Source organism: Canis lupus, chromosome 37, assembly GCF_003254725.2.
Source record: "Canis lupus dingo isolate Sandy chromosome 37, ASM325472v2, whole genome shotgun sequence".
NCBI lineage: Eukaryota > Metazoa > Chordata > Mammalia > Carnivora > Canidae > Canis > Canis lupus.
This window is the reverse complement of record NC_064279.1, coordinates 17926818-17940408: the sequence shown is the minus strand read 5'-3', so window position 1 is coordinate 17940408 and position 13591 is coordinate 17926818. Positions and strand designations below refer to the sequence as shown.

General features: G+C 39.2%; 1 protein-coding gene across 20 annotated transcripts in view; it reads right to left on the bottom strand.

Moving 5' to 3' along the window:
* Positions 1-13591, bottom strand: part of MAP2 (microtubule associated protein 2) — a 293705-nt gene that overhangs the window by 27150 nt on the left and 252964 nt on the right. For 5 of the 20 annotated variants that reach the window (XM_049106437.1, XM_035710979.2, XM_049106438.1 and 2 more), the window contains 5 exons: positions 9353-13066; positions 8962-9168; positions 8656-8790; positions 5697-5758; positions 732-905 (listed from right to left, as the gene is read on the bottom strand). In XM_049106437.1, the coding sequence (XP_048962394.1) occupies positions 732-905; positions 5697-5758; positions 8656-8790; positions 8962-9168; positions 9353-13066 (4292 nt within the window). The remainder of the gene's footprint in view (positions 1-731; positions 906-5696; positions 5759-8655; positions 8791-8961; positions 9169-9352; positions 13067-13591) is intronic. The other 15 variants (XM_035710992.2, XM_035710997.2, XM_049106440.1 and 12 more) reach the window with 7 other exon arrangements.

Below are 13591 nucleotides of genomic sequence, written 5' to 3'. Positions count from 1 at the left end.
CAATGGATCATGAAATTCAAATTCTAAATAATAAATGGGTAAAATGAATTTACTAAGGTAATCTCCAGTAAATTAATAATTTTACTTAAAAAAATCTTCATTAGCATGATAACTTATTAATCAGAAATGACTGCCAAAGGGCATTCCATGCATACCAGTTAACAATGACCACTGTCATATATTGTGCATTTATATAACTGGAATTCTAAGTACTTTACATCCATTTATGATTTAATTCTTGCCACAAAATACTATATGCATTTTATAGCCAAGAAAACAAGTCGATTCAGTTTATGTAATTTTTTCAAGATCACCATTCATAGGTAGCAGAGGCAATATTAAATCCTGATGTGTCTGAGCCCAAATGGTATATTATATTATATGTAATTTGTCATTATTAGATTATACAATATTATAGATTATATACTACATATAATATGTATTTATTATATATTATGTGTAATATCATATATATTTTATTTTATTGGTTTGTATTTAAAATTTTATAAGATATCAAATAAATTAATAATGGACAGTATACCTAGAAAAAGACTTTTTAAAAACTGGTTAACTATTAATAACTATTGGGACTTTTGTTTTTAAGAGGGTCAAATGCTTATATGTCAAATATTTTAGAGTTTAGTCTTTGTTTTTATATATTTACTGAATCATGTCTCATAAACCCTGAAATTATATTCTTTTCTGAACCTTCAATTGACCTGCTGCCTTACCTTGTTCCCTGATTCTGAGTATGGCAAACGGTCTGTGGAGCCTGCTGAGGAGGAGGGCTGTATGGAAAAACTGTCAGAAAATGTAGCCCTTTGAGACGTACTAGGGCAAGCAGAGCTGCATCTTGGGGACTTTGAGCTACCCTGTAAGGCAGGAATCTTTGACAAAGTAGAATTCTAGCCATGAAAGAAAACAAACAAAAGCACAAAATAAACCAAACTATGAAGTAAAAGGAAAATAAAAAATGTATAAACATATAAGAAATTAAATACCTACTTTGAATAAGACCACATGATCAATGGTTATAATCAATGATAGAAATGTATATTTATGTGAGAGCAAGAAATTTTCATTGAGCAACTCATTTCCAACTGGAACTTAAGAATACTTATATATGAGACTACAGATCAAAATATTCTTCATGAATTATACATATAAATTCTGATTAATCTGTAAGTCTTGCAATGATACCGTATTTGGAAAATATCTTGAGAGTATGTTGGAATTGTTCCTTTAATAAATACACCCTTTAAGGTATATTTATAATCAATATCTTGATCGCATTTCAAGGACTTTAGAACAAGGTATATTTAAGGCCTTAGAAAATACTTTCTTAAAGTTGAGAAAATGAATTTTCAGATATCTGCATTGATTTCATCAGAAAATTATGGATTTTATATAAAATTAGTTCATTTTATGAGTAAAATGTACACCGGGGGCCAAAGCATACCATAGAATTAATAACATTTTTATGCATAGACTACAGTTTGTATAATGTGTTTTAAATGCTAAAAATGAAAGTTAGCACTAAAAATATTGCCCATAAAAACCACAGGGCTTAGTTTCCAGGTGTTGGTAGTCCCTGGAGAGATATTTGGCAAGTGAAAATCAGTGGGTTGTATGTCCAGCTTTTGGAAGCAGCTTGTGCTGGTATGCCACATGTCTCACGGGGGACTTTGTTAAAAATACAGAAAGGTATGATGAAGCCAAGGAGATTCTGTCTTCAATAACTAATATGATTTAGCTGTACAAAAATAACAGTTGAAATTGACAGCTTTATCTTAAGTTTTTAGCTCCACAGGCACTTTAACAGGGGCAGACACATTAACAGACTGCAAACATCACTTCTGGCTTGACAAACCCAGAGTCTTGAGTGGGCAGCGTGCCTGGGTCAACCCAAGTCTTTCTTTTCTGATTGATGCTACCCACAAATTTCAAAAGTGATACAGGAAAGAAAAAATGGAATAATTGGATTACCTTGAATTATGAAACACAACTACTAATCCTACTAATCCTGCATTCAAAACAAAAAACAAAACAAAAAATACACAACAAATGAAATGAAGGATTATAGATCAGGTTCACAATAAAGATCAATCGAAAAATCAGACAGAATTGTTCTAATGGATGTACTGAAAGTCACAGATAATAATAGTCTTGGGGTTTTAGGAAATTTTTAGGAAGAGGATGAGGTGATGAGGGAAGAAAAAGAAGTTAAATGAGAAAAAGAAAGAATGGTGGCCTAGTCTCTCTTCTTCAGAAAGGTAAGATAGATATTTATAAGGAAAAAAATTAGGTTTTTTTGGTCAGAAGATGTATATGATTTCTTTCCTAAGTGTAAGCATTGAATGCCAATTCCCAATGAGTTACTTGAAGACCAAGGGACTTGAAAATTTCCTGAATAGTTTTTAAACAAACAAAACAAATGAGCAAAGGGGGTGGGGAGATAGATAGATAGATAGAGAGAGAGAGAGAGAGAGAGAGAGAAACCAAGAAGCAGGCTCTTAACTATAGAGAACAAATTGATGGTTATCAGAGGGGAGGTGGGTGGGAAGGATGGGTTAAATAGATGCCGGGAATTAAGAACTGCACTGTTGTGATGAGCACTGGGCGTTGGATGGAAGTGTTGAATCATTGTATTGTACACCTGAAATTAATATTACACTGTATGTTAACTAACTGGAATTAAAAACCAAAAAAAAAAAAAAAGTTAAAGAAAAAAAGCTTTTCTAGACAATGTCCACTTGAAAATGCTTTTTTTAATGGGAGGAAGCTGACTTACTTTCTATATCTGCTCCTAAAGACTTCTACCTTTCAAATAATAACTACACTTACTATCACTATTTATTGAATAAATACTATGTTCTAGGCATCCTACAGTATACTGTTTTATAATTAACTATATTTAATTTTTGTAACTACTTAGGAGATAGGAATTGTTTTTCTCCTCCTTAATTTTTGGAAAATTTAGACCTAGGGAGAGGAAGATCATATAATTAATAAATGTTCAAGACCTGGACCTGGTCTGCTTTATAAGCCTGCCTTTAACCACCACAACTTGCTAGTTCCCCATCAGAAACAAAAGGTAAAGAGACAGAAATATTGAAGTTATAGTATTCTCAAGTCCAATATTTACCAAAGCAATACATGGATTCTACAGGTTGCCATCTGTTCAGGAATATGTCTGAAAACATTATATAAAAATCAATTTTTAAAATTAACATAAAGTCCCTTAGGCTCAAAATCATATAAGAAGTGTGGCAGTCACTGGAAATGAATTTCTATTTTTCACAATAAATAAAAATAAATGAAAAGCAGAAGGCTAAAATCTTACTAGGTTTTACTTCTCAATCCTTTTTTAATATTTATGTTTGTATTTCTTAATTTAAATTCAATTAATTAACATATAGTATATTAGTTTCAGAGGTAGAGGCCAGTAATTCATGTCTTATGTAATAACCCAGTGCTCATTACATCAGGTGTCCTCCTCAATGTCCATCACCCAGTTATCCCATCACTCCACCCCTCCCCCCTCCAGCAACCTTCAGTTTCCTATGATGAAGAGTCTCTTATGGTTTGTCTCCCTCTCTGATTTCGTCTTGTCTTTTTACCTCCCTTCCCCTATGCTCCATTTTGTTTCTTAAATTCCACGTGAGTGAAATCATATGATAATTGTCTTACTCTGATTGCATTATTTCACTTAGCATAACACCCTCCAGTTCCATCATCGTCGTTACAAATGGCAAGATTTTATTTTTTGATGACTAATATTCCATTGTGTATATACCATTGTGTGTTTGTATATATATATACATATATATATAGAGAGAGAACAAATTGATGTTCTCTCTCTATATATACCACACCTTATCCATTAATCTGTTGATGGACATCTGGGCTCTTTCATAGTTTGGCTATTGTGGCCATTGCTGCTATAAACACTGGGGTGCAAGTGCTCCTTTGGATCACTACATTTGTATCTTTAGAATAGATACCTAGTACTGCAATAGGGTGGCTCTATTTCCTACTTTTTGAGGAAATTCCATACTGTTTTCCAGAGTGGCTGCACCAGCTGGCATTAAAATCTTATTAGTTTTTAGAATGCTAAACAAAGAGTTGTGATTTACGTGTTATACACCATGTCTAAACCCCAGAACACTATGATACACTACTAGTTAATATCATTCAAACTATTTGTTGTAATTTTGGGATTTCTTTAGTAGTCTTTTTTTAAAGGTTTTATTTTTTTAAAAGATTTTTTAATTTATTTATTCATGAAAGACACAGAAAGAGAGAGAGAGGCAGAGACACAGGCAGAGGGGGAAGCAGCCTCCATGCAGGGAGCCCGACGTGGGACTTGATCCTGGGTCTCCAGGATCAGGCCCTGGGCTGAAGCCGGTGCTAAATTGCTGAGCCACCTGGGCTACCCTTTTTTAAAATTTTATTTTGAAGTAATCTCCATACTCAATGTGGGGCTTGAACTCACAACCCCGAGATCAAGAACTGATCCACCAACTGAGCCAGCCAGATGCCCCTCTTTAGTAGGCTTTTAATTTTTTTCCCTTTCAATCAGAAAGAAGTAAAATACTTCATGTTGGCTGTGGTTCTTTTGAAAATTCAAAAGATAATGGTTAATCACATAACAAGTAAAAAAAAGAACTATTAAAGATTTATAAACATATGAAGTTAAACATCATTAATTCAATCAAATTCAAACATTTTACTTCCACAACTTGGCAATTATAGAAAAAGCATAGGAACATCTAGTAATAATAATAATGAACATGGTCACTTGTATACAGCTGGAGGTCATATAATATTAGAACTTTTCTGGAGGACAACTTGATAATGTGTAGCAAAAACTTTAAATGTGGACTTTCTTCTTGAAACAGTAATTTCACTATTAGGAAATTATCCCAAGGAAAAGCATATGGATGCATCCACTGATTAAGCCAAAAAGATTTCTACAGTAATATTGTTAAAATGGCAATAAAAACAGTTTAAAAGTCAAATAAGACAGAATTGGTAAAGAATATCGCTATAAATAAATAAAAAACAATGCAATGTAGTCATTAAAGTGATATACAAGAAAGTTTCATGACAGGGAAATGTGTTTATAAAAAACTGATACTGTGTTTCCATTTTTATTATTAAGCCAGTAACTGCGTGGAAAAAATAAAGATTTTACATCAAAATGGTAAGTCTAGTTTTCTTTAGATAATTTATGATACATTTTTACTCATCTATGTTGTTTAACTTTCTCATATTCTTATTTTGTAACAACAATAATGAAAATATATTATCAAATACAGTTAGGTGTTGATTATAATAATTTATCTAGATTCTATGAAAAACAAATAAATTGAGCTCCCGTATTTTTGCCAGATTATCATGCTGTTTATTTCCGTCTTACTAAAAAAGAGGCAGCTTACGTTCCCAGCTCTGCCCTCACCAACTGCTATCCCATGTCATTCCAGAAGACATCGAAACATGCCTAAATGCTACCAAGAATCATTCTGGGTGAGTGAACAATTTAAAATGACATTTAAGAGTAAACATCTGAAGTTTAACTTAGATCTAAAGGTTTTTGTTTTGTTTTTTAACTTAGATCTAAAGTTACTGAGATGTTGCCACCAATACCAAAGGGAACTTCAAGTGAAGAATAAGGAAAAAATTATTTTACTCACAGAGACTTTGTCCTTCGCCTGTTTAAATACACTGGAAGCCTGAGTTGATTCACCACCTGTTGCTGTCAAAAAAAGAAGACATAAACAACCCCAAACTTAGTGGCTGAAGACCGCAAAAATGCATTTTTCAGTATCTTTTGAATATTCAATTCTGTCAACAGACTAACGCAAAGCAAAACTTTGCTTATTTCGAGATTCAAATCCAGTAACTGAAGAAACAGGAATTAAGAACATTCTAGCATGTGGCTCCTACTATAGTGTGTGCTAATTAATATAAGCCAGTGTTTACCAAAGCACAGGTAAGCACATCAAGTAATTTCCTATTGGTTATACCAAGCTACCTTTAAATACTGTTACTACATGAGCGTAGATCCTTTAGAACAAAAGTCACAGAACAATAATCCAAATGCCGTAGTGTTTAAGAAAAGGGGGAGGAGTGACTGGTTTTTAGGGTTGGCATGATATTAAAGAGTGTTCATGGAGAATCCCAAGCCCTCTTTTTGTAGCCAATAGCATACCTACAGTTATTTCTACATTTCATATTCCAAACCGTCATGACCAGCCAACCCCTTTCCCTCTGCATCCCTTCATTTCACAATATGAATGACACACTTGTTTGACGTGAAACGTACCACATGAGAAATAGCTTGTCAAAGAAAGAAAACACGAGAGAAATTTTAAGTTCAGTAATATAGAACTTGTTCTACACATGCACTTCCTGTATGAAATTATTACCACATCTGTTACTGTTGTTTCTCTTGCTGCTGTTTTATACCTCTGGTTTCAATTTTAAACTCCACTATCTCCAGCACATTTTCTGTTGATGACTTACCTGACTTAACTCGAATATGTCTCATGATTGAAAACAATCCTTTGTGTTTTGGAAAAAAAAAACTATCCCTATTTAAAAATTGTGCTTAGAAAATGAAAGGCACAAGCTTGTGTAGTTTCCTCCTCCTTGGTTTTCTTTCATAAGAGAGAAAACCCTGGGCTGGGGGTGGGGGGCAGGGGGTGAGAGGGAGCTTATGCTTATAAGCACTCTGAATGAGTTTCCAAAAGGTTTCTATGTCACATGCAGCTCTGACATAAATATAACTGTCTACAGGATGCTCTATGCTATTTAGGACTGGATGGATAGTAAGATTATTCAAGATTCTGGAGTGATTTTTTTTTTAAGAAGTAGTGCAAATGATGCTTTCCCAATATTTCTGTAATATTTCTTAAATTTCTGTGACATAGTTTCCTTTTAGCCAATGACATCCATGTTTGATGTATGCTTTCTGCCCGAGTATCTTAATATTTGAACAGACTAAGGGAAGATCCTAATTAGTCCGAAGATCTTAAATTTCCTTTAATGAACGAGTTAAATAGGCAATTCACTCTCAGTGTGGTAAATCAAATACCAATGACATGTCACACATTTCACCAAACCATTTGATGTTTCCTCTAAAATTCCACAATCCTGATATATTCTTTCATTCTCTAATACATGATATAGGATTTTTATGCCCAAATCAAGAGTCTGCCTCTCCAAGCATTTGTCTAATTAGAACTAAAATTCCAATTTTAATGCAGATGAATTAAGATCTGATATAAGAATTGGAGATGTCATATTAATTTCTAACCGAGAAGCATTCTTCATCCTGAACTTTTATCATCAAGGTTTCTGTATAATTCATGAGGTTTACACTTTCAAATATTGCCTTAAAGATTAGTTCTTGGAGGAAAGCTCATGAGATGATTCCCATATGAAGAACACAAATATAAAATACTTGGAATTTTATTGACTATCATAAAACCATCAATTACCTTGATTTTCTTTTTCTTACAAAGGTTAATGCTGCTCTTAACCTTTAAAGCTATCCGAAGGTTTATATAAAGGCACTTCTAATATACAATGTGAAGGTAAATATTCCTTTCTCATTTAGCAATCTGATATTTTACTTTGTAGCCTGCAAGTGTGCTACTTAATAAATGCTAAAATAAAATGTATTGCAAATTAAGATTATCCTAGGATAATTATACATTTAATGCAAATACTTTGCACTGAAGTTTAGGAATAGAGTTTGCATTATGGATATTTGTATGAGTTTTTATTGTGATTTGTAGCAAGTTTCTCTCTTTCACTTCACCACTTTTTTAAGGAGTTAAAAACAAGTATATTTGAAGAAGACAGAAACAAAATAAGAAGGTAGCAAAATTGAAATACACCTACGTTCCAAGAAATTCGGGGGGAAGGAGTTTTATCTAGGAATGCAGAATACTAAATTATGTAGGAAAATTAGCAGTTTGAATCCAACACATTTAAGAAGATCCCAAAGACAGAATGTCAGTGAAGAGATGTAGTACAGTGAATTGAAAGCCTTGCTAATTTTGGGAACGAGGAATAAAATCTGATGGGATGACCAGACAATTTCCTTTTTTTTTTCTTTCATCCGAAGCAAAGTAATTTTGCAATCACAGTTTTATCCCAGATTTGCTTTTCATTTTCAATCTTGAAATCACTATCCATCCTTGGCAAAATCATCAACATCAGTAACAGATTTGGCAGTAACCATGTAGAAAATAGGACAAATATAGTATGGGCTTAAGCATGAGAGAGATAAATAAGCAAAATAATGAGAATGCATACCACGGTTATATTCATCGTCATTGTCTAACCAAACACACAGAATGAAAAGAGGAATCCCCAGAACGTGACACTAGAGCACAATGCCAAGATAAAAATCACTGCTAAGTCTGAGCATGACAAAGAAACAGATGGTCATGACCTCTTCTGCAGGGAGGGAAAAAAAAAAAAAGAATAATGATACAAGACACTTAATAGCGAAATTGTTCATGACTGCTAAGGTTCTTGGAAGAAAAACAAAATGAAGAAGCCGCTACAGGAATGAGATAAAAAAAAAAAAAAAAAAACATGTCTATGTTTGCCAGCCACATTGCAGAACTGAAGAGTCACCTGTGGTTTTCCGCTTAACACAGGAGAGATGAGTTGGTCTAGTATATTTGATAGCAGGTTTTAAAATGAATTTCCTGGAGGGAGAGTGGGCCTGAACTTCTGTTTTTTTAGCAAGTTCAGCCTTCTTATAAACTGCTACGAATAAAGAAAACACAAAAAAAGCATACCATCAGGAGAAAATACACACTTGGAGCAAAACCGAACGACATTTCATAAATAATTAGTTACCACTGTTAGGAAGTTTCTTCTACAAAAGAGTAACAATGAATTCAAAAACATTTTTAAAGAAGTTATTGTGAAATGAACCTTTTTTCCTTCTCACTTCATCTCTGGAGACTGTGCTAGGTTCCTTTTTAGCTATTTTTCTTTCAGGAGTGGAAATTCTGCCTCTCCCGGTTTTAAAAGGCTTTTCTTTTCTATGTTTCTCGAGAGATGGTCTCCGAGCTTCCTTTTCAGCTTTCTCCTCTTTAGGAATAGTTTCTAACTGTTCTGTCATGATGCTCCTATCATCATCTGCGGATCAAAGCAAACCATGACAACAACAACAACAACGAAAGCATTAGTAACAGATGTACAAGATCCTTCATATATTTAACAAAATGCAGAACAGAGATAAAGGGACATTTTTAAACTGTTTAAAACGAAAAAGAAATTGTTTTATTTGGAAGTAGAAAATTAAAAAAAAAATAATGCACACCTTGAGTGTCCACCCAGAGGCTGTCAGCATCCATGATGGAATCATCAATGGTGGTCTCGTCTTTGTAATCGTCATAGGTTTCCGTCTTATATTCTGAGAGTGCAACCTCCTCTCTCTCTGGGGAAGCTGGAGCCTCCGGGGAGCCATCCCTGGGCTCGGCCTGGGCTTCGGCGGCCTCATCGACGTGGAGCTCTTTGAGGTGGAGCTCTTCTCCGGCGCGGGGAGAAGGTCTCCTCTCCACCTCGGGCTGCTCTAGGGCTGCGAAGCGCACGCTGTGGGCGCCTGACTCCCCTTCGTCGGTGGTGGTTTGCACCACGGTGATAAAATCATCCTCGATGGTTACCACGGACTCGATCACCCCTTTGTGCTCGCCAGGGCAGGTCTCCACAAATTCCTCCCTGACCCCGGGGACGCCCAGGTCGGTGATCTGAAGGGTGTCAGAGCGGAAGAGCAGCTTGTCGTACTCTCCCTGGGCCTCGATCTCGTCTTCCTCGCTCCGGGCCTCTGCGGGCTCGATGCCGGCGGCTTCGGGCACCTGCTCTGGGACGTCGGAGGGTGTGACAGAGATATCTGGGGTCCCCTTGCTGTCCTCCTGTGGCTGCTGAATGAATTCCATCTGGACGTCGGCCCTCTCGTCCGGGGCCAGCTCGGCCTCTGAGACAGCAGGTGCACAGGGAATCTCCACGGACAATTTGATGGCGATCTCGTCTTGGATCAGAGAGGACTCCGGGGACGTTTCCTTCTTGCCCTCGTCGGCTTTCAAGGACTCCATGGTGAGGCTCTCGTGCTCGCCACTGGACTCGTAGGACTCCTCCTTGTCCACAGCCTCCTGGTGCACCAGGTCAGGCTTGGCCACCTTCTCCTTGATCTCCGTCTCGCTGGCCCGGGCGCCTTCCTTCACGGGGCCAAACTCGACACCCGGAGGCGCCAACGTGGACGGGGCGAGATCCTGCCCGACCTCGGGGGGGAGCTCCGTCTCCTGTCCCCCATCTAGGGTCAGCCCCGCGGCCATCTGCCCGAAGTCGCTGATGTGAACATCCACGTGACCCTGGTCGGCTTTCTTTGCAACAAAATCCAGTTCTGGTGCAGCTTTCCTGGAAGGTTCGACCTCCCCGACCTCTGGCACTGAGCTGAGCCCTTTCTCAGCTGTCTCCGCTGCAGGAGGGGATGCATCTTTTGCTGCGGTCGGGGGGTGCTCGGAGATTGCTCCTAATCCAGACGTGTCGGCCCTGTCGCTGGCCTCTTCCGCTGGCCTGGAGTGTTCCTTTGCATCAGCATGTTCTTCACTCTTTTCTAGGACAGTATCCAGCTTTTCGCTGGCTTTCCTGTCCTGCTCCGACTCCCTAGCCGGCCCCGGCTTGTCACCAGGGACATGCGGGGAGACCTCTTTCTCAGCCCCCAGCTCGTCTTTGACTCTGCCGGCAGCCGCCAGTTTTACTTCAATCAACGAGAGGTCCGTGGCGAGGTCTCTCCGCATCTTGTCATCGGGGCCTTCGTAAAAGGACCCGCTGTCCCCGGACAGATTCTCGCTGTCTTGAACCGGCGACGGGAGCGGGACCGTGTACTTGTTGAACACACAGTAGCCCAGGTCTTCCAGCTGACCGTCTGTTTTAACCACGACGTGGTTCTCGTCGGTGACAGGGGGCAGGCCCGTGCTGGCCTCCTCCACCACGGTCTCCGATGGCACCGATTTCCTCCTGGCAACCTCGGCATCTGCGCTCACGGAAGCTAATCTGGACCTCGTGCCTGCCAGATCGAGCATCTCAGGCAGGTCAGGGGCCATGACGGTCCCATTTTTGTAATAATCTTTGGCGAGGAAAGGGGACTCACACGATGGCTCGACTGGAGCATTGTCCTCTCCCGGAGCCTTTTCTCCCTCCGGCTGTTCTTCCTCTTTGCTCTCTACCGGGAAACATGGGGCTTTCTCCAGGGCAGGCGTGGTGGCTGGAAGGTAATCATCCCCTTCGTCCATACTTCCACTAGTGTTGGTCAGAATGTCAGAAGCCAGAGGAGAAAGATCGTGTCCCCGACCGAAGTTAAATCCGAGGGCTATGGAATCCAGGCAAGACATGGGCAAGTTGATCGACATGCTTCTTTGCTCTATTGCAGACCTCCCGCCAAGTCCTAGACTCCTGCTTAGCGTCAAGTCGTCCTTATTCTTACTGTGGAGATCCCTCTTCTCCCCATACACTTTTGGATCAATAGTAAACATTCTTTCTTGAGGAGAACTGGGTTCTTCGGGTAAATCGGTAGGATAACCCTGTGCAAGAGTGCTGTACCCTGCCTCTTGCGCTGCAGCACTGGGCTGGGGCTCTTTACCTGCCTCAAGTTCCTTGTCGCCGTTTTTACACACGGGAGATACGGTATCCAAAGACTCTAGGGCACTTTCTCTTGTGTCACTTAGTTCGTAGTAATCACTGGCCGGCTGGATGCTCTTTGTCACTTCTTCTTTCAAGGCAGATGTTTCGAAATACTTGGACATTCCTGACTTATCTTCATAAAATGGCATGTCAAGCTCAGCTGATGTTGCAGCCCCAGCCCCTTCAACCTTAGTATCTTTGTCCACAACTTTTTCTTCAAAAAGGTCCTGGGTTGCACTCTTTTCACTTGCTGCAGCTGGTTCGGTCACGACTTTCTCCAGGGTCGTGGAGGTCATGGCTGAATCGGTTACTGCTTGTTCCAAACTGACAGCGAATAATAATGCATCTGTGGTAGGCTCTTGGCCTTTCTGTTCTTCTTTTGAGAGGGCGTGCTCCATGCAGGGCTGAATGATGCCTGTTTCTCCATCTGTCAGTTTTGGGGGCTCACTGTCTTTTGGCATGGCTTCTTTGTCAGAAATGGTTGTTTTTTCTTCAAGCTTTGGCTGAGACTCCTTGTCAGTAGGTGTAGCTTCCTGCTCTTTTTCCTGTGCGCTCTCTGGCTTGATCGCCCCTTTTTCCTCTCCCAAAACTTTCTCTGGGACACCTTCTTCCACAGTTGGAATGAGGGCATCTTTGGGTAAGGTGGTTGCCTCTGAGGCTGGTGCTTCTGCCACTTTGTCGGGTTTATCCTTAGGGGGCTCTTCAGCTTTAGAACTATCTTTGGCAGGTGCTGGGCCACTGGTTTCTTCCAGAAATTTTTTGTCATCTGGCTGTAAAAAGGCAGGGGCAAAGGGTGATGCTTCTGCAACGATTTCATTCTTCATGACATCTAAAGGAAGAGTGAAGCTTCCCGCCTGAAAGGGACTTGGCATGGGAGAATCAAACTGTTTCCCTTCCCATTTTGGGATGTCCTCAAGTACATCTTTTCCCTTCATGGGTGTTAGGGGCCCAGGTGAGATGGGAGCAGCTAAACCCCACTCGTCCTTTTTTGCTTCTGTTGGCATTTCGATGAACCAGTCCTTTTGCTCTTTTGGAGTGGGGGGCTCTGCAGAGAGGCCAATACCAGGCACCACTAGGCTCGGTTCTGTCTTCTGTTTCATGTCTTCCAGCCCGGCACCAAGAGGCTGCCCAAACAGAGTGGGAGGTGCTCTTTCTTCTTCTGTGCCTTGCATGTCCTTTGTGTCAGGGGAAGTTTTAGTTGTCTCAGGCTGAGAAACTAAGGCAGCATGTTTGAGGTCTTCACCAGGCTTACTTTGTTTCTCTGACTCCTTGTCTTTCTTGTCTAATGGCTCAGCTGGAGAAGGAGTCAATTCCTGTTGATCATGGAACTCCATCTTCGAGGCTGGAAATAAACCTGAAGTAATTGGGTTGATTTTTAAACAGATAATAGGCAAGTGCTTTCAGGCAGTAAGCTTAAAATTATATTTTGAAATGACAAATGAATGGTAGGGTAAGAAAACAAAACGAAACTATGGAACATGCAAGCATGCTACCCATTTAAAAATCAACATGAAAATGTCAGGATCGAGATATATTTGTACTACTGCTGAAATGGACTCCTGTTGCGAATCAATGCATACAGGAATTGTGTATTTTGAATACTCTTTGCTCCTTTGTTTGGGTTCTCCTAAATAGTATGTAATGTGTACGGTAGTAGAAAGAAAATTCATGTGCCTTCTACATAAATGACAAATTAAGGAATATTGAATCAGTAATATTTAGATACAAAAATACTTTAAGGACTAAATATGAAAAACGGATGAATGTCCACTGAGCTTTTTCATTTGTGTTGTCATTTGAAAACGAACTGGCAGGCCAAGGGCAGAAGGCTAATTAATCCATAGTAAGTATTCATAGTTTCAATTAACTTGATTTACAA